General features: G+C 41.0%; 1 protein-coding gene across 3 annotated transcripts in view; it reads left to right on the top strand.

The window, feature by feature from the left end:
• Nucleotides 1–22649, top strand: part of LOC106572161 (kazrin) — a 229862-nt gene that overhangs the window by 96152 nt on the left and 111061 nt on the right. For all 3 annotated transcript variants that reach the window (XM_014146069.3, XM_014146067.3, XM_014146073.3), the window contains exon 2: nt 17504–17611. In XM_014146069.3, the coding sequence (XP_014001544.1) occupies nt 17504–17611 (108 nt within the window). The remainder of the gene's footprint in view (nt 1–17503; nt 17612–22649) is intronic.

The following is a 22649-nucleotide window of genomic DNA, read 5'->3' as shown; positions in this document are numbered from 1 at the left end:
CCCTCTCACAGAGCCCCTCTACACCCCAAATCCCTAAATTAAATGCCTGATTTAGAGAGAGCCAACGATTAATTTTCACAGAGGCAATTTCATCTAAATAAATATGACCTCGGCACACTCTGTCATGTGTATGCATCAGATGTGAATTTGAGCAGATACAGTCCCCTGGAAATTAGCTCACCAAAAGCTTAGCTCACCAAAGGATAGTAGCGAACCACAGACTTGTCTTGAGCATTACAATCTCATACAATAACACTGCTGGGGAGCTTGATGAGGAAGCAGGGAAGTGAATCAGGGAACCAGGGAAGCGGATTCATTTGCATAGCATTATTCTGGCTAGGTGGTGTTTGTTCCTGCCATGTTCCGCTAGTCTAGTGATAGCTTTGTCTTCCACAGACTGTCGGACACTGAAGCTAATCACAAACGCTAACCCCTCTAAAATTACAGTACCTGAATGATACCTGCTTCAGTCAGTCCTCATGTGGCCTGGCTATGAATCTCCCAGGCCAATGAGATTAGGAGTGAGATGAGATTACACAGCAAAATCAATGGTGTACATTTAACTCTGAAAGTGACAAATGTATACTACTGTAAATGAACTTATGAGTCCCACTGAACTGGTGTTAAAATAACACTTTTTAATGTGTTAAATATTTAACTCTGTTGCAGTGTTCCCCATTCAACTCTTAAAGTGTTCAAATGAAATTGATTGTGGTGTTTGCATAGCTCTACTGTAGAGTAATACGTAACATCTACAGGACAGTGTAAAGCATAACACTTGATTTAAAGTAAACTGGACTCTCTTTGCTAAGTGCTGACGCTGTTACACTTTCTCAGTTTAACATCTGTAGTGTTACAGTAAAAAAAAGAGTGTTTTAACACAGTATGGTGTAAAGCCTAATTAGCATATTCCCCAGGGTGCATTTTCTTTTCGAGTGAAGAGTTACCAGCCCATGACTATTTGTTAGTGACAGAGACATGGTTATTGAATTATTTCATTTTAAAGGCCTGTGGCTTTCATCAAGTAAGTACCTTGGTGAATGCTATCATTAAAATGAAGCTGTATGACAATACATACATCCTAAGGCCTTAGTTTTATGGCCTAGGTTTTCCCTAACACAGTAGTGCTAGGAAACTCCTGGTTTTCATGCCTGCAAATCATGTTATGCTGGCTTGCAAAGTGATGTGTAATTCCTGTTGGAATCCAGCTAGAGTTAGGATATCCAGCAGTTGGAATTTTAATTCACCTGCAACCTGCATTCAGAGTGACTGTCAGGATTAGGAAAGTTGATAAGAAGACTACCTAAACCATTTATACTGGAACAATCATTTCAGTAACGAGTGCAATAAATCTAACTAACTGATTGGATTCGTTTAGAAAAAGGTATGTTATTTATTTTTGTGTAGCATAAGATGAATCAATCAATCAATGTACATGCAAAAACACAGAAAATAAAAACAATCCTAAAAAATCTACTTGCCATAGAGCATGCTGGGAAATATGTTAATGATGGGTATGGTTTTGATAGGACTGTTTTACTCTCCAAAGTGGTAAACAGTAACTCTGGTTATTTACACCACTGAGTATTAATTTCACTTTTACCAAGTTAATTTATCTCCTGAATCAACACTAGAAATGTTACAAAGAAAAATCAACACTGGCCAATTTGCTGTGTGGATACATGATGAGATGCTGATACATAGAGGCTGATCTGTCTGTCTCTTACTGTCATGCCCTGACCATAGAGAGCCCTTGGTTCTCTATGGTGTTTAGGTCAGAGCGTGACTAGGGCGGTGTTCTAGTCATTGTATTTCTATGTTGGTGAGTTGCATGGTTCCCAATTAGAGGCAGCTGGTAATCGTTGCCTCTAATTGGGGATCATATTTAGGTAGCCTTTTTCCCACCAGTGTTTTGTGGGATATTTTTTTGTTTAGTGCATTTGTGTGCTACGAAAGGCACGTTCATTTTGGTCTTTGTTGTTTTGTTAAGTTTCACTTTAAAATAAAATATGTGGAACGTGACATAAATATAAAACATATATTTAGTATATTCAGTGTGTAAATGAAACCCACAACCATGGTGCTGTCAATACCATGCCCATTTCCAGAGATTTCACTTAAACATACTCAACATATATCATTAATTTAACAGCTGTACATGCACATTAGTCACAGACTAATATACTCTAAGTTTATAAAGGTAAATACACATTGTTGATGCCTTTTGTCGGATTTTTCCCTACAAAGCTTTCATGGACATTTTCGCTTTGAGTCCTGAGTTGTTAAAAGCCTCTTATGAAATACAATGGAGGATGATAAGTAGGTTAATAGTAATCACTTGTTTCAACAAAGCTCAAAATAAGTTATTATCCATTTTGTTTTCCTCCCAGGATTATTCACATTTCCACATAATTATTTATTCTCAAGGCAAATGTAGAACGCCTTAATTTAGCATTGGTGTATTCCCTGCTGTTCAGGCTTCGTTAGGAGGTTAATTGAATGAAAGCAACTCTAATTCACTGTCAATTAATTAATTAATTGATTAAAGAAACACAGGACCAAGACAGTGTTCAGTCGGAGCCAGAAGCAGTCTGTTATTTTAAAGGTTTGAGCAAACCATTGTTGTTGTGACACGTTTATTCTTTGCCCATCTAAATCGGTTGATATTTTCTCTCAATATTAATATTTGATGTAGATTTGATGTGTATATTCTTTATATAGATAACCATCATATATAGTAGTATCTCTTACTGTTTTACTTGATAAACAGAACCGATACTGTTTTCTCTTGATTTGACCCTTCATGAATGACACAACACTTGTGAATATGGTGGCTCTGGTGTCTGGTGGTTATGATGTGTTTATTAGGCAGATTATCATCCTCCAAATGGCATGAATACTGTATTTAATCTCTTAATAGTATAATCAGAACATCACATTAATCATGCCTTAATGATAGCCATCATGTCAACAACAGTGAGAGATATCTGAGCTAAAGACTGTTAAGAGATTACGCTCCATATCATCACAGTATTCCTTTCATCATCTGCTACCATCATCTCTGCTGTCAACATAAACACTCAACGTCAACAGCTATACAGTACTGCAGTGTCGAGATAAGACTTGTAGCTACTGTACTTTCTGAAACTTGAAATACTGCTCAGTACGGTACTGTTTGTTGTAGTCTACCTGGAGTGCCAGGTGGGCGGGGTTTGCACTTTTTAGACTTTTCTATTTGTTCCATTGCATCAGGCAAGCTCAATCAAGCACTGGTACAGTATATATATATATAAATAAATACAAATAGTATTTTGAACCGACGTACTAATCCAAGGCTTTGGAGATGGAATTAAGTGCAGCCTGTTTGTCAAACAAAAACACATTATTTCCCAGATATTTCATAATTTGAGCCATTTTATTGTTACTAACTCGCCCCTATTGTCACAGATCCCCCCAGTACTGCTGCTCATTCTGTTCACCAGTTCCAGAGGTCGACGTCACCGTCCTTTTAGGCTGCACTGAACCGTGTCGTTACGCACACCTGGTTCCAATTCCTCACTGATTGTGTTTGTATAACTGTGCCCTTTGTGTCCCCATTGGGCTGTCGATTATTGTTCCCATGTCTGTTGGTCTTGTGAGTACCTATGCGTTGTCTCAGCCTGTGCTGCATGGGTCTCATCCCGTATCGTGCTACGAGGTTTACCCTCGCTCTTTTGTTTGGGTACATCCCAGTGTTTTGTATACGTGTTTGTTTTGGGTGTATTAAAAACCCAGATGATGTATTCCTGCGCCTGTCTCCAAATCCTTTACACCAGCGTGACACCTATATTTTCCACAGTGCCTTGGTTTTAAGTGCTACCGCTTACTTGGCAAATAGCTCAATATTGGCGGTGTGTTTATTAACGGTTCACTGAACCAATCAATTTTCCAAGAATTCATTCAAGGTTACATTACTCACCTGCAGCTCAGTTCTTTGTCAATGTATAAGGTTATTAAAAAGCTAGTAATATTTAACATACAGGGTTGACCATGTGCTCATCCCTCGCCAGGCAACTGTGAAATTACATTTGTGTGTCAACAAAAGAGTGCCTTAGATTGACTCATTCAGACTCACAGGCCTATTTTCCAATGATTCCTCCTCACAGAATGGTTGATTATACAGTATTATCTCTACCTACATACACCATCCCTTTAAATACCTTCTCTAATACTACTCTCTGATGTGCTGTTGACAACCTTTTATTAGTATTTGAATTGACAACCAGTTGTAAGGCTGGATGGACATGGTTAGTGTGGGTGGCTAGCTGTTGCTGCTCACAAGCGGGTCCATTAGCCTATTTACGCGCAGGATATTTATAGGGCACCTTGAATGTGGTCATGCGGCAGATGATTCTCGTTGCTGTCCCGCTAGCAGTGATTAATACCCTTAATCCAGTGGGGTTTATCAGGAGTCCGGCAGCTTCAGGACCAGTGTCATTGCAATTAAAGCCATGGCAGAGGGAAGAAAAAGAGGCAATGACTATCTGCAGATTACAGACAGGGTTGGGAATGTGTCTTGGAGAAGGCTCTGCTCAATTCAATTAGTTAATCACCTCCACTTCTCATTAGGAGCTGCTTTTGTTCCACTTCTCATGTCTTCATGTTTTTTTTTGCCTGTACGGGCAGATAAAATATGACAGCTCGAAAAAGCAGAAGACAGAAGCCGAACTGCTTGGGCTTCGGCGGTTGGCGGTTTTGAGAAACCTCATTAAATTGTGGGAGAGGAACGACAAGAGGAGGAGATGGGAGGATGGGGCATGGAAAAGTCAGTCAGCTGAAGAAGAAGCAATGTCTCGTGGGAGAAGAGAGGCGAGAGGTGATGGGCACAGAGGAGAGCGAGAAGAAAGGAATTATTATTAGCGGGCTTTATAGAAGTGGTTTAATGGTTCTACTGTCCGTGGGTCTTGATACTTATAACAGGACCCATCTTAACAGGACCCTCTTAACTCCAACCCAACTTACTACAACTCTCTGACTGAATGTTTTAGTGGGTCTATCAGTGACTCCAGTCTTACTGCCTGACTTACCAGTCTGGAGTGCGTTTTGTTAAAGTTTCGTAGCTAACGTCATGGTACTTCTGTTCATAGGTATCATACCCATAAGGGGCACAGGGGCGCGTGCCCCCTCAGATTTATCTTGTTAAAAAAGAAAACAACAAATTCTAGCCCCCCTCTGGACCACCCCCGAGCCATCCTCAGACTTTGTGTCCCTTCAGATTTTTGGGGTGCATGATACCCCTGCTTCTGTTTGTTCATACACAGAAAAACATCACACACAAACACTGACACGTGTCATTTTGTATTTCGCTTCGACAACTCAGACCCACGCCACTCGTAGAACATAACAATCATTGATTTCCAACTGTCACTCTCTCACGCTGGGATGTTGAGAGAAATTAAGTGACAAGTTTGTTAGGGATATTTTCTGGAAACACCCCTGACTAGTCTACAAATCACACAGCTTTACTCCTTTGTCCAAGGGTGTTCCTTTTAGACGTTAGCAGTCAGACTCTAGCTCTACTACCTCTACTAGTCTACAGCTTTAGAATGGGACTACTGGTGTGGCTCTGTGTTGACTGTCTAACTCAGGTCTCTTCACTGTGTGCTATTTGGCTCCTGTAGAGGGGACGCAGAGATGACAGGGGCTTGAAGTATATATGTGGTAACAGTCGGGCCCGCTGGCAGCTGGTAACAAAGATGGAAAGAGATAGAGAGTAGGACACAGAGCGTGAGAGGCAGGTAGGGAGGGAGAGAGGTAGGGAGAGAGAGAGGAGATATAGAGAAATGTAGGGGTGTAATCAGAAAGAGAAAGAGAGTGAAAGGACAGAGAGACAGCAAGAGAGGGGGACATTGAAGTCAGGGCACCTACAAGGAAGTTTATTCGTCCGTTTGCCAATGGTCAGCGTGCATCATTGTCATGTCTTCAGGAGGATTAGACAGAAGCGTATTTTGACACAGCCACATGTACCGTGTTGCCTGGTTCTGTGTGCATACTCAAACAGAACCATATGCTGCTATGTAAATGGGATACAACCTATTTTTGAGTCGAGATCACTTTCCGAGTCAAAATGCAAGCCGAGATCTAGGCAACATTAACATATTAAAAACAGTACTGTAGTAATGAGGTTTGTGCAGTAGGCTATATATTGTATATCAGACCATATTGTAAAATTATATTTAAACATTTGAGGTAGGCTATATGATCACACCGGTAATAAATCAGTTGTTGAATTACTTGTGAGACACAGCTGAGTGAGCATACATTTAAATAATTACATTTTTTGTTGGCTGATGGAGCCTGATGGTCAGTGTGCTGATGGAGCCTGATGGTCAGTGTGCTGATGGAGCCTGATGGTCAGTGTGCTGATGGAGCCTGATGGTCAGAGTGCTGATGGAGCCTGATGGTCAGTGTGCTGATGGAGCCTGATGGTCAGTGTGCTGATGGAGCCTGATGGTCAGTCTCAGTGGAGGGAGAGGGCAGCGGACTGAGGGTCCACCTCTCAAAGTCCCTCTCCTCTCCCTTTCTTCCACTGACTCTGACTAAAAAAGGGAAACCGTCTTCCAGATGATGGCAAAATTTGAGTCGCACCGCATTACTTCTGCCTCATGCACAAATTCATGTTGTTACTCCTATGACCAGAGAAAGTGAAATATTCCTCGATATTAAACGCAAACCTATCGATACACTTTCCTACTCATTCATTGCAGCTGCAGTGCTGGTTGTAGCGTGAGTGGAAGTAGGGAGAACGTGCATTTTATGGTTTATAAAAGTGTTGAATAGAAAGTGTTGACAGTGCTGAGTAAAAACTTAAACATGAACTCACTCATAAAAACAGCAGCTCTTTGCTGTATTTGTTGAGTCTCTCTAGTCATGGTTTAAAAATCTCACAGTATCAACTTTGCTGTAGATTTCTTTTACGCCTGCTACGATACTGAAGACAGGTAATGCAGCCATAATCAGACGCCTCATTCACACCGACAGCATCATTGCATTTTAGTACACCAGAAATACATTAGTTTCCAATAGAACGATGCATTTGCCTTGCAGCATTGCGTTGCAGAGGCAGTTGCAGAGGCAGTTGCAGTGCGTTCTGTGTGGTGCATACGTTGGATTTATCGACCATATGCATCACATTGTATGCGTAGAAGGCTTGACAGAAATGGTAGCAGAAGGTGAATATTGAACTTTTGTTGCACACATATCCAGATGATGCTGCGTACCATTTTGCGCAATGACGTTGTAGGTGTAATCGAGGCATGAGCCATCTGATTGGCCAGTGGTAGGCCAACCAGTGCACGTATGACATGGTTAGAAATGTATATGTTGGATTCACGTCTCCATCTCAACCAAACATTTAAAGAACTAGGACTAAATCAAATAAAACATGTAAATACACTTTAATCTTAGTCCTATTTTTAGCTTTGAGTTTTGGTTGAGATGGATACGTGAATCCAACATGTCAATTATTAATTTGTAGACAAACTGGAATTAAAGCCAGACTAAGTCAGGCGGCACATATGGAACTATCCAAGGAGAAGATACAGCTCCTTCAAATGTTGATATGTTGTTACCTTGACAACCAAACACAATTCAATACCACAAAATATCATTACATTTTAAATCAACCAGAGCTTGAAACCCTAGGCCTATTGTCTGTTTTAGTTTAATTCTGGGTTGAATTGAAACAATAGCTGTTGATTACTTTGAAAATGCTATATAGGCCTAAATAGCATCATTGATGATATGAGTGATAAAGTATGGTCCCATTTCATTGTCTCTGTTAAACCTACCCTTTGGAATGACTTTGATAGCAGTAGTGAATCTATTTAGTTTTTAAGTGGCGATCTCTCAACAATCATTCTCATGATAGCACATTGGTAATAGTCAGGGACAAATATCATAGCAGGGCTTGGTTAAAACCCTGAATACAAGACCAAAGGGTAGCTGCAGATAGATCAATACTCCAGTAGGAGGTGCTGAGCAGCCTATACATTTTTTTCTGATAGTGAATATAACGTTGAAAATCTGATGTTGTTTTAAAGTTATAAATTCAACATATTTTGAAACACGGTTTGTCTATATTGAAATTTGGTTACCACGATGACATAATCCTGTGACCCTCAAAACAACAGTTTACGTTGATGACTTTTTTCGAATCTAATGTATTTTCCACTAAGATTCCACGTCACAATAAGTTGATAAATTGCATTGAAACATCATTGATTCAACCAAACACAATTCAATATTAATTAAATAACAGTAAATAGCCTAAAGTTCTTACAAACTAATGTAACATTCAACCTTAGGAATGAGTAACACATCCATAGCCACATTTTGAGGTTACTGTAACAACAGTATACATTTCCTCTTACGTAGGTCTAATCATGTAAAGCGGGCATGTTCAAGATAGCATGCATAGGTCATTGCAGGTCTGTGGAGATTGTCACAATTGCTGAAATAATCTTGAATTTTGACGATCACTTACACAATGTAATGTAATCTCAACTGCAATCCAGGTCATTTGGTTCTGCTATTAGAGGAAGCAAAGTGATTATTCTGTTGTATAAATAAACAAAATATCTGACATTGTACTCCATTTGAACTTTGCTGTGCTTTTAAATGGTTGAAAGTGCAGTGATAGACATTTGTGAACGACCGCCTTGATTTGGTCTTATGTAGCAAAATGGTGTATTTTACATTGGATAAAAGCAAAGACACAGAACTACAAAATGATGTATCATACACTGCATTTGAGGAACAATGAGAAAGTGATTCTGCTTTGAAAGTTGAAAAACTTGTAACCTCGCTTTTGAGAAAATGGGCTTTGAATATTTTGGTACCTACTGGAGAGCTCTTCTTTGTCTACACCCATTCAGCATCATTCACACCCTCTTAAGCTTTAGCCCCTACCCAAAGTCTGACCATTTTAATCGCCATAGCAGAGCTGGTTAGGCTATTTTCATGTTATCCAGAGCACTGGTGACTGTAACTGTGCTGCTGGCAAACAATTTAATTATACTTTTTTGCTGATGTTTACTGACACTGAGCGTTGAGCATTTATAAATTCATCAGTTGTTTTGTGCTCTGGCACACTCAGACAAGAGTGCTCTGAAATTGGAGTGGATGGCCAGACTGAATTTACCAACGCACCCTAAATGGTTATTTGATTAGTGGAGTCTTTCGTTAAGACATGTAGCTAGCTAGGTAGCTAGCTAAACAATGAACCATAATCCCAACTCATGGCGTTACTACCCTGCATGAATCTGCAGATAGCTACCCAACCAGGTTCAATGTTAGCTAGCTAACATTAGGCTATAACTAGCCAAGCAAATGGCTCTGAGATACGAATAATAAGATCATACACGTAACGTTAGCTAGCGAACCAGCCAGCTAATGTTAGCTAGCTAACAGTACACTTTAACTTGAAATGAAACCACTTTCTGTCAAAATAAGAAACGTGTAATATCTGAGAATGTAGCTAGCTAGACTATCTTACCCATATACATCATGGATGGATGCATCTCCTGTCACGGATGCCATGGTTGCCCTTAGTTTGAAGATGTAATCCGGAGACAGGTGTTTTCTCCATCTCTTTAGCTATCATACTCAAATTCCACTGATTTCAAAACTTGGTCCTCCAGAAAGTGCAGACCAACACTTACACAGTTTTACTACGTGGCACATTTTTTTTTAAAGCTGCGTTAGACAGGATTACCTACACACACCGACCAGCTCCTATAGACAGAAGTGTGCTATATGGCAGACCAATCCAAACTCATAACTCGGCATGTCCAGTCCACTCATTATCTCAGCCAATCATGGCTAGCAGGAAGGTTGCTGACTTTTTCCATGGCTAAACCAACAAGGCTCGTAATTTAACAATTCTATTCATATTTACAGGTGGCATACACGTTTATTATTAGGCACATGAAAGTTCACATGTTCGAGAAGGCATTTCTGCCAAAAAAGACATTTAGATATTTTTTGTAAGTTAACTTCTCTAGGGCCAGTGGGACGATTTCATCCCACCTACGTAACAGCCAGTGGAATCCCGTGGCGCGTTATTCAAATACCTTAGAAATGCTATTACTTCAATTTCTCAAACATATGACTATTTTACACCATTTTAAAGACAAGACTCTCGTTAATCTAACTACACTGTCCGATTTCAAAAAGGCTTTACAACGAAAACAAAACATTAGATTATGTCAGCAGAGTACCCAGCCAGAAATAATCAGACACCCATTTTTCAAGCTAGCATATAATGTCACATAAACCCAAATCACAGCTAAATGCAGCACTAACCTTTGATGATCTTCATCAGATGACAATCTTAGGACATTATGTTATACAATACATGCATGTTTTGTTCAATCAAGTTCATATTTATATCAAAAACCAGCTTTTTACATTAGCATGTGACGTTCAGAACTAGCATACCCCCCGCAAACTTCCGGTGAATTTACTAAATTACTCACGATAAACGTTCACAAAAAACATAACAATTATTTTAAGAATTATAGATACAGAACTCCTCTATGCACTCGCTATGTCCGATTTTAGCTGATAGCTTTTCGGTGAAAGCACATTTTGCAATATTCTAAGTAGATAGCCCGGCATCACAGGGCTAGCTATTTAGACACCCACCAAGTTTAGCCCTCACCAAAGTCAGATTTACTATAAGAAAAATGTTATTACCTTTGCTGTTCTTCGTCAGAATGCACTCCCAGGACTTCTACTTCAATAACAAATGTTGGTTTGGTTCAAAATAATCCATAGTTATATCCAAATAGCGGCGTTTTGTTCGTGCGTTCAAGACACTATCCGAAAGGGTAAAGAAGGGTGACGCGCACGACGCGTTTCGTGACCAAAAATGTCTAAATATTCCATTACCGTACCTCGAAGAATGTCAACCGCTGTTTAAAATAAATGTTTATGCCATTTTTCTCGTAAAAAAGCGATAATATTCCGACCGGGAAATCGTGTTTTAGTACAAAGAGAGAGAAAATAAAAACATGGTGTCGCCCCGTGCACGCGCCTCAGTCTGATGGTCCTCTGATAGAGCACTTACCAAAGGCGCTAATGTTTTTCAGCCTGGGGCTGGAATTACATCATTCAGCTTTTTCCCGGGTTCTGAGAGCCTATGGGAGCCGTAGGAAGTGTCACGTTACAGCAAAGATCCTAAGTTTTCAATAAACAGAGCCAAGAAGCCCAAGGAATGGTCAGAGAGGGTACTTCCTGTACAGAATCTTCTCAGGTTTTTGCCTGCCATATGAGTTCTGTTATACTCACAGACACCATTTTTAGAAACTTTAGGGTGTTTTCTATCCAAAGCCAATAATTATATGCATATTCTAGTTTCTGGGCAGTAGTAATAACCAGATTAAATTGGGTACGTTTTTTATCCGGCCGTGTAAATACTGCCCCCTAGCCCTAACAGGTTAACGTTCAAACGGCTCTCCTGTGAAGTAGTGGCCTGTGACATAAGCCTAGTTTCCTGAAGCGGGTCACATTTGTGTGACAACTAAACCAAAAAACAGGCATTGTTTTCCCATTGGAATTTGCTTTTAGATGGTTGAAAGCATATAACACATTATAAATTCAACTAACTTTTGTCTGGTGTTTTGAGTGGGTGAATATACTGTAAATTAAAGTCTCATTTATCAACGTCTCAACCAAATATTACCTAATTATCCACGTTGAACTGACGTGGTGTGCCCAGTGGGTTATTTGGCCTCCGTAAACTGCATTAAAGCGAGTTCTTGGTATCTGTTACAGGGATCTGTTGGTGTCCAAGCCCCAACAACGGCAAATCCAAACCTGGAAGCCCGTAGTAAATGCAACTGACGGAACTGGTCTCTCTCTCTTTCTCCAACTCTACCATACAGTTTATTGTGAGAGGAAAAGGAGGCACAGATCGCCTATTTCTGGAAAATTGTTGAATTCTTTCTCTGTGACCGATTGTCTCTTTTTAATCTTCCTCCAGCCGTGAAATGGCTCAGTGAAACTGAGGCAGCAAGGGTCCTTGTGGCTGAGAGCTGAATCTTTATCTGCAGGATTATTTTCCTGCTGTAGCAAACAGGCTCAAATTAAGATCCTACATCTGTACTTTCTACCTTTGCAGCATGATGTGAAAATGTATGACATGTCATTTCAAATGATTGTTTCTGTAGCTAGCATAGTTTCGACAGAATAGGGTGGATAGGAATATTCTCTGACACATTGTTCTGCAATGATCCAGCAATTTACATAATTGCATTACGAAGTTTATCTCACTGTAAGGACATCATTAGGTATTTCATTAGAGAGAAATTACCTTTTTCTCTCAGTCGTGTGCTTGACTTGTTAAATAGCCCATTATTAATAAAGAAATATATGGGGTGCCGTTAAAGTGATGCAGCCTGTTTTGTAGAGCATAGATAATCCTCTCTGTTTAAATCAGTATCACGCAATCACAGTTAGCTATTTGTATCTAGAATATGTAGTCTGCTGGTCTGGAAGAAAATCATAATTTCGTCACCATGTTGCAGGAGAACTAAGTTTTAGACTTGTAGTGTCTTTGAGGTTTAAAAAGGCTTCCAAAGTTTATAATTTCCACTTTGAAATCAGACTTGATATTCCCTTACAAAAAATGTATCAACCCCTACAAAAAATGGTAATTAATCATAATCCATATAATAACTCACATTTTGTGTTGCTGCAGGATTATTTTCCTGCAGTAGCAAACTGGCTCAAATTAAGATCCTATGGCGTGGGTAGTGAAATGTTGAAAAAGATTTGAAATAATGTTGTTCTATGCATTTGAAGATACATTATCCCTTTATCAGCTTTTCTTTGTGACATAACAGCCTTTGAAGTCAGGACCATTTAGATGTGACTGTTTGAAGTCAGTTGATTGAATTTCTGGGAAACAAATATTATTTTTGATTTGGAAGCCTTTCAATCAGTTGAATAAAAGCGAAGAGATAGATGAGCTGTTTTCATTTGCTTTGCACCTTCCACACAAAAAAACAAACAAGAAAACTAAAAGAGTGCAGATTTCTCTCTTTTTCTTTTTTCTTGAATTACCATACGTGTAATGTATGCATTGTTAGTGATCTGAAAGCACGCAGATACGGATGTGTTTGTCGTTTGCTGCCAAAAATGACTTATCTGCCTTAACTCCCTGTGGCAGAGAGATATATATATATATATATATATAGATAGAGAGAGAGAGAGAGAGAGAGAGAGAGAGAGAGAGAGAGAGAGAGAGAGAGAGAGAGAGAGAGAGAGAGAGAGAGAGAGAGAGAGAGAGGAGAGAGAGACTCTACGGGTTACTGTTGCCGGGGACTGACATGTCTATCTGGCCACTGCTGTCGGACAAGACGGGCCTGCCCTGTTGGGTAAACATGGGACAGATAGAGAGATCATCCATAACAACATGATTTATGCGAAATAGGCTGCAGCTCGTGTTTAAATAAAATCTAATACTTCTTCGCAGCCTTTTGCTCTGAGAAGACAAGGCAACAGGGAGATACTAACTATCTAATCATCTTCCATACGTGCTCCCACTTTACGCAGTTATCCTCCCCCCACTCAATCTGAGTTTCTAATCAATAGTTTGATGTACAGCCTACATTATTTTGCTGTAAATAAAGGTCTAGTGTTTTGGTTGGGATTTTGACTTGTCAGAGTAGACACATTTTTGCACACCGAGCACATTACTCCATCTTGTTTGCACATTTACATGCATACACACATCCACAGCCAGAAACAGTCCTATATATGCATGCCAGGAGATGCTAAATGTATTTATGTTCATTCATGGTCAATGACCATGAGACGGACAGTTATTTGCTTGTCAATCACCGGCTGACAAAATTTTGTGACCGCCACAGCCCTACCTGCACTTACTGTCCCTACCTGCACTTACTGTTTCTCACTCTCTCTCTCTCACACACACACACACACACACACACACACACACACACACACACACACACACACACACACACACACACACACACACACACACACACACACACACACACACACACACACACACACACACACACACACACAGGTGATGCTGCTCACATAATGGCCAATCCTTGACGTAAGTGTGCTCAGCTACGTGGCTTCAGATCAATGTGAAGCAGCGAGACCTTAAGAGATTTACACTCACAAAAAAGCAATTTGCAGAAAAAACATTGATCCAGGAGACATATCCAGGTGACCTGGAAAACAATACAAGAGGCTACACAATGACTCCATCTGCCACAAAATGGGATTCTTTCATAGACCCAGAAGGTCTGTGGATCTATTGGACAATAATAAAAAAAGCTGTTGGACAATAATATAAAAAACACTTTAGCTAAGCTAGCTCTACTTACATAGGCTAGGCCTCTTGAACCCCACACCTTTTTGTTTGTGTTTCTATTTACATCTGTGGATGAACCTCACCAAAAGATTCTTGACACATAGGACACTTTCTTACTAGTCTCGAAAACCCAACCCTAGGAAACAGTGACTAGGGTCTGGTTTCCATGACGGACTCTTTTGGCAACTTCAAAGGTAAAAGATGAAAAAAATATATATAAGCTATCAAAATGTGTTTCGGGATGGGTCCTCTTCAGACAGACAACTCTCTCAACAAATCACGAGGCAGACATGCCAGAATTTCATGATTCGAAACCAAAGTTTGCTGGCATTAGTGAAGGTAGTTGATGCAAACTAGCCACTTGCGAAAGGCACTCAATAACCTCTGTGATCTCCATCTTGCTAGCTACTATTTTGTATTTTGTTCAAGCGGATTAGGTAGTGACATAGTTTCTCTATGCCAAACTGACATTATATTGGGGAAAGACGTTATTAAAACCGTAGCATTTAAAAATGGTGGGAGGTAACCCAGATGTCTAGAGAGACTACTATCTCAAATAGAGCACCCTCTAGAACACTTTCTAGCCTCATCTAGAGCACTATCCAGTGCACGTTCACACAGGGTCTGCTCCTCCAGCCAGGTGGTGCTGTTTTCCTTAGACCACTCACTTCAATACGGCCATACTTAACTTTCACCTCATCCACCTCATGCTCCCTTATGAAGAGCAGTCGCCAAGGGCACAAACAGGCTGATAGCGCTTTAATATCCACATAGAACGGCAAGACGAGTGATCTCTCCATAGTGACAACATGATGTAGCCTCCAGACCTATCTATTCATCTCACACATCTGTGTTCAATTATTGCAATTCATTTCAGCCAGATAACGAGGCCTTAATAGGCAGTGGTGGGTAGATAATGGGGATGGGGATAGAGGTGGAGGAGAGGAAGCCGAGAAGGGCAGAAAGAGGACACAGATGTTACTGTGGCTATAACTATAATCCTGGGTGATTTAAAATCACAGCAATGGTGTGTGTCTGTGTTTGTGTATGCGTGCGTGTGAGCGCGAACATATATATGTTTGTGTGTTCCTGTTACATACTGTACATACATATTATACTGTATGTATGATTAACAAGTCAAATTTGCTATTCTGGTCATGAAATGCTAATGTTGCTTATGTCTCACCAGTGGATATAATACGTTTTTAGGAGTACTCTGGCAGTAATCCTGAATAATATTGTTGCAGCATTGTGGCTAACACTACTTAGAAGCCTGTGAGTATAAATACTGTACATGCATGTTGATTTGAGAGGAGGGAGAGTTATTGGTCATTACATTTGCCTTGAGAGGAATCGTTCATGATGAGGAGTGTTTAGTGTGGCTGCATTCATTACTTCCTTCCTATAACACAGGCACTGTACTTCTTGAACAAATTCTCATGTCCTCCCTCACACTTTATGTACCCATCTACACGCAAACCTTTCATGAACAACAGGAGTGGACTAACAGTGGTGTGCTTACTTACGAGCCTTTTCCAACAATGCAGAGAGAAAAAAAAATAATAGAAAAATGATAATACGAAGAAACAAATCAAATCAAATCAAAATCAAATCAAATGTATTTATATAGCCCTTCGTACATCAGCTGATATCTCAAAGTGCTGTACAGAAACCCAGCCTAAAACCCCAAACAGCAAGCAATGCATGTGAAAGAAGCACGGTGGCTAGGAAAAACTCCCTAGGAAAAACTCCCTAGAAAGGCCAAAAACCTAGGAAGAAACCTAGAGAGGAACCAGGCTATGAGGGGTGGCCAGTCCTCTTCTGGCTGTGCAGGGTGGATATTATAACAGAACATGGTCAAGATGTTAAAATGTTCATAAATGACCAGCATGGTCAAATAATAATAATCATAGTAGTTGTCGAGGGTGCAACAAGCACGTCCGGTGAACAGGTCAGGGTTCCATAGCCGCAGGCAGAACAGTTGAAACTGGAGCAGCAGCATGACCAGGTGGACTGGGGACAGCAAGGAGTCATCATACCAGGTAGTCCTGAGGCATGGTCCTAGGGCTCAGGTCCTCCGAGAGAAAGACAGAAAGAGAGAAAGAGAGAATTAGAGAGAGCATATTTAAATTCACACAGGACACCGGATAAGACAAGAGAAATACTCCAGATGTAACAGACTGACCCTAGCCCCCCGACACATAAACTACTGCAGCATAAATACTGGAGGCTGAGACAGGAGGGATCAGAAGACACTGTGGCCCCATCCGATGATACCCCCGGACCAGGCCAAACAGGCAGGATATAACCCCACCCACTTTGCCAAAGCACAGCCCCTACACCACTAGAGGGATGTCTCCAACCACCAACTTACCGTCCTAAGACAAGGCCGAGTATAGCCCACAACGATCTCCGCCATGGCACAACCCAAGGGGGGGCGCCAACCCAGACAGGAAGACCACGTCAGTGACTCAACCCACTCAAGTGACGCACCCCTCCCATGGACGGCATGGAAGAACACCAGTAATCCAGTGACTCAGCCCCTGTAAAAGGGTTAGAGGCAGAGAATCCCAGTGGAAAGAGGGGAACCGGCAAGGCAGAGACAGCAAGGGCGGTTCATTGCTCCAGCCTTTCCGTTCACCTTCACACTCCTGGGCCAGACTATACTTAATCATAGGACCTACTGAAGAGATAAGTCTTCAGTAAAGACTTAAAGGTTGAGACTGAGTCTGCGTCTCTCACATTGGTAGGCAGACCATTCCATAAAAATGGAGCTCTATAGGAGAAAGCTCTACCTCCAGCCGTTTGCTTAGAAATTCTAGGGACAATTAGGAGGCCTGCGTCTTGTGACTGTAGCGTACGTGTAGGTATGTACGGCAGGACCAAATCGGAAAGATAGGTAGGATAGTCCCCCCCTCACATGTAGACACACACACACACACACACACACACACACACACACACACACACACACACACACACACACACACACACACACACACACACACACACACACACACACATATATATATACACACACACATAGTCACCCTTCCTATCAGAACCCAAATGTGTTCAAACCAATTGTCCTATCCTCTCTTACAGATCCCTCTGTACACCAGAGGCAGAAGCAGCCAGCAACCGATCTCTGCTACAAGAGTGACATCAAGAGCCTAATGGACTTCAGCACCCCAGACACCTCTCTGGACAAAGGTAAGCCACTAGCCACCCTCCCCCTACACATGGTATTGCATTATAAACTGACCACCATGGCATAGATACTGACTGCCAAAGCATTGGTTCATTCTATCAAGTAATATATGGGAATATGATAATGTGCAACTCATCATATTTCCACATCCCCCCCACATGTTTTTAGACATGTTTACAAATTAATAAAAAAAATGTCAAACGGAAATGTCTTGAGTCAATAAGTATTCAACCCCTTTGTTATGACAAGCCTAAATAAGTTCAACTGTAAACATTTTCTAAACAAGTCACATAATAAGTTGCATGGACCCACTCTGTGTGAAATAATAGTGTTCAACATGATTTCTGAATTAGTACCTCATCTCTGTACCTGACACATACAATTATCTGTAAGGTCCCTCAGTCGAGCAGTGAATTTAAAACACAGAGGCTTTCCAATGCCTCGCAAAGAAGGGCACCTATTGCTAGTTGGGTAATAAAAAAAGCAGACATTGACTATCCCCTTAAAGCATGGTGAAGATATTAAATACACTTTGAATGGTGTATCAATAGACCCAGTCACTACAAAGGCACAAGCGTCCTTCCTAACTAGAGGAAGGAAACCGCCCAGGGATTTCACCATGAGGCCAATGGTGACTTTAAAACAGTTCCATAGTGGTAGGAAAAAACAGAAGATGGATCAATAACATTGTAGTTATTCCACAATACTAACCTAATTGACAGAGGGAAAAGAAGTAAGCTTGTACAGAATAGGCACTAAAGTAATACTGCAAAAAATGTGGCAAAGTAACTTTTCGGCATAAATGCAAAGTGTTATGTTTGGGATAAATCCAATACAACACATTACTCACAGTACCACTTTCCATATTTTCAAGCTTAGTGGTGGCTGCATCATGTTATGGGTATACTTGTAATCGTTATGTTAAATTTAAATAACATTTATTACAATATGAATTAAATAGATGTCCTTCCAAAAAAAGGATAATTAAGGATGTTAAAAAGCAGCTTTTCTCTGTGCCCCTGCTTGCACTGTTAGGAAACAACAGAGTGGTTTGGGCGTGTACTGAAAAAACAGATTTGACAGCTCAGCCAATGTGACACGCATACACTTGGATATTCAAATGACCTCCCTTGTGGGGGCACTGGGGCAAGACTGCCCGAGCCCAGCTTCACCAAGCCAAATAGTATGGATGGATTTGGAAACTCACGATGGAACTACTTTGGAACTTTACTATAACAGCAATAAATGCAGACTGATTATTTCACAAGTGTGAGTAATTTCTGTCCTTTGCTTTGTTACTATATTCCTAATATTTTTGTTGTTATCTACCTAACTTGTTAGCTAGCTAGTCGTGAAGCTAGCTAGCTAGCTACTGCTGCTACCTATATCAGTCAATAACAGCTTACTAGATTTCCTCTTGACATAAAACTTTTAGCTACAAACCACAGGATTTAAAATAGAAGGGAATGGCAAGATTGTTGTTGTGTGGAAGATCGGCTTTGACTTGAGTAATTGTCGGCTAGCCAGCTAGCTAAGTTAACCGCTATAGCTAACATTAATTGCTTCTTAACAGCCAGCATGCCAACTCTTACAAACCACATAATTTGAAATGGAAGTAACTGGCAAGCAGTGGCTGTAGGTTTCGTTTAAGATGAGGGAGGATGATTCTTTTTTTACGAGCATGGCCTTATTTCTATTGCAGCACACTGGATGACTGTCATTCATATTCCATTCACCCAGCTTAATGTAACATTGATAGGTTTGGGCTAGTACATGATACTTCAATTTTCCCTATACCCATCATGAGGTTGCTACAACCTAGCCTATGAATGGAAGTTTACAACGTAGGTGCACAGGTCAATAGAAATGGGAGAAATCAAGGTGACAGACATTGACACATTCAATACCGCCTTGCATACTCTTGCCTGCATCTAGCTGATCTAGGGTGTAGTCATTAGTCCATCAATTGCAAGCGATAGTTTCTATTGGAAAAATTCAGGTATGTTTTTTCCCGTTTCGTTTTGTTTTCTTCTGCTTAAGAAAGATTTTTCAACAGAATTTATGGAATGAATACACCCCTGATCACACGCAAACACAGTTCACTTTCATAGCAGCCACATACAAACAGCATGATCCCTTTGATTGTTGTATTCTTTCTTCTCGCATCTACGCACTCTCCTCCTCTCACTTTTTCCATTTGCTTGTGGACTTCAGTGCACAACACATTAGCTGTCTGTGACCAGCCTACATCGTTGTCAACATATTAACGTCATATTCAACATAGTTACTAGAACTAACACGTTAGTAAACCCACTACAATCATGCAGTAAAGTGTACAGTCAGCAACAAGCAGTTTAGCAGTTACAACGACAGGCCCTGGTGCAAAAATTTCATAAAACCAAAAGCTTACCTTGGCTTGGAAGAGTTTCAGTGTTGGATAGACATAGACAGCTAGCTAACATAGCATCCCTCTCTGTTTGAGCCGGGTGTTTGACTAGGCTAAACTAAAGCTAGCTGCAATCGCAAGCAATCGCTAGCAATCTCTAGCTAAGTAGATTGTGTTTATTTTCAGCAAACTTAACATGTGTAAATATTTGTATGCTCACTGCTAGTTTGTTTGTTTTATTTATTTATAGGGGACAATGCCCATTAATCAATATCAATATTACAATAATACAACATCCATGTAAATGTGTCGGGGTTGGCCAAAAGCTCATTTGCACCCGTAGTCCCAGGGCAGCTAAGGACAATTACACAGTCACAATACACATACACACTAAAACAATAAAAAATACAAATACATTACATCCAATAATATATCATGTATAATTCTAACAACAACAACACTATCATCAACTGTCGTCTTAAATATGAGGAACCACAGATAACTCATGTGTACAGGTTTGGATAGATTTGAGCCATGTTTTCAATTCAAATGTAAAAGTACAAAAATCAGTGCATCTTGTCAAGTCCATGGCATTGCACTCCAGTATATTATAGCTCTAACAGAGAAGGCCGATTGGCCGATTATACTGTGTCGAAAAGGGACAACGTAATTGCCTCTAGTTACTGCCCTTGTTATACTGGAGGTGCTTTCCTTGAGAATGATATGCTGGCATAGGGGTAGAGGGGCAAGACCATGCAGGATCTTAAAGACAAGGCTTGCATCTACATACTGCTTAAAGCTATCCAGACTAAATCAATTATGTTTGTAAATTATATGACAATGGTGGTAACTGTTTGGTTTGTGACCAGCATGTGAGGCAATATCTCTATTGTGAGAAGATAATAGCATGCATATATAGTTTGGCGGCCTCCAGAGGAAGGAGAGGTCTTGTAAACCTGTATTATTGTCAGTGCAAGGTTGCATCAACTGTATTGTGAGGGGGTCTAGAATGAGTGTACCATACCAAATTACATGTTTTATGAGGTAATGAGTAAAACTGACCTTGGGTCAATGCTTTGGGGCACCTATATACTGTACTGTACCTCCCATTTTCTACAGAGAGCATGTGTTATTGATGTGATTTATTGTCACAACTGAAGCAAGGTAGTGTGGTGTACAGGCCTGCGTCCTTGTAGAGCATAGACCATATCAAGCTGGCTATGAGTGCACACACTCATAAGAATGTAAACATAAAAACATATGAAAGAACACACGCGGGAACACACACCCCTCTGCAGGAGCAGCAGCAGCTTTACCCAGCTGCTGTATTCATTTTGGGTCCGGGGTGCTGTAAACGTGCAAGCTCAGGGAAACACACATACAAACACACACACACACAGCGGCAAAGGCATCATATATCACTGTGAGTTTCCTCGGAATGGGAACAGGGTGCCGTGGTATCAGCAAATTCATCACGGACATGCACTGACACTCTCTCTCTCGTCCTCTTTCTCTCTCTCTCACACTCTCTCCTTCGCTCTCTCCTCTTCCTCTCTCTCACTCTCTCCTTCTCTTCCTATCTCTCCCCCTCCACTGTCTCTTGCACCTTCTTTTTCTCTCCCCGTCTCACCTTTGCTTTCTCCTTAGAGAGAGGAGGAGGGCCTTAAACTGGCAGCGTTGTAGCACTAGGAGACAGCTGCTGCATCTGCACATTAAAGTGTGTGAGTTCTATGGAAGGCCACTGACCCTTGTATGCTATCTGCATGCTGTAATGGTAAGGTAGAAAGTAAGAGGTAGTGGAGGAACTCTGAGCAAAAGAAAGGGGAGAGATAGAGAGAAAGTGGGGAAAGAGAAAGAGGGGAGGGGAAGGATAGCTCAGAGTATGGTACCTGCCAAAGTACCATACATGTACTGTACATACAGAGAGAGAGAGAGAAAGAGACTTTGCTGAGTACTAACATTTTTGACATGTTGACATGTGCCACATAGTCCTCTCATATAGCCAGTCAGTGGGGGAATGGCATTTTAATTGCCTTGCGGCAGTTATATCTACCTCCAGTGTGATTGAAACTCATCATTAATATCTAGTGAAAAGTGTCCAGTCACAATGCATCGGCCTGTGTGTCCTCAGCCGATCGTAAATAGACACCAGGCGTTACATGGCACTAGATGGTATTAGAACCCAATGAGACTGGAAGACTACAGTCAAAGGTTAAAGGTGAACCCTGGTGTAAGAGGTCGTCCTCCTTGTCTGGTCAAGACAAGGTTGAGGTATTACTCTCGATTGGAGGCCGTGAACTCTGACATTGAGCACTATGTGGTGTGTGTTTGTGTGTGAGCCTGCATCCCAGCATCTGTTTATCTGTCCATTTGTCTGTCCATCCATTCGCCTGTCCATCCATCCGTCTGTCAGTTCTAAGTTCTCTGTCAGTTTGTCTGTGTGCAACATGGCCATCCGGTCCAGTCAGTGGCTCTGACCTTACTCTACCTCACCCTCTCCCCCTCCCTCTTTTGTGCAACGCTTTGCCCCCACACACTACAGACAGACAGGCCAATTCTACTCTTAATACCTCTCTTCTTCCTTTCTTCCCTGCACTTCAAGTGGCTGTTAAAATGGCCCTTGGCAGCTAATCTTGGGTGACGTGTGGTGACGG

This window comes from Salmo salar, chromosome 15 (genome assembly GCF_965601325.2).
Source record: "Salmo salar chromosome 15, fSalSal1, whole genome shotgun sequence".
In the NCBI taxonomy this organism is placed as follows: Eukaryota; Metazoa; Chordata; class Actinopteri; order Salmoniformes; family Salmonidae; genus Salmo; species Salmo salar.
Note: the sequence above shows the minus strand (reverse complement) of the source record. Positions and strands in the feature narration are given on the sequence as shown.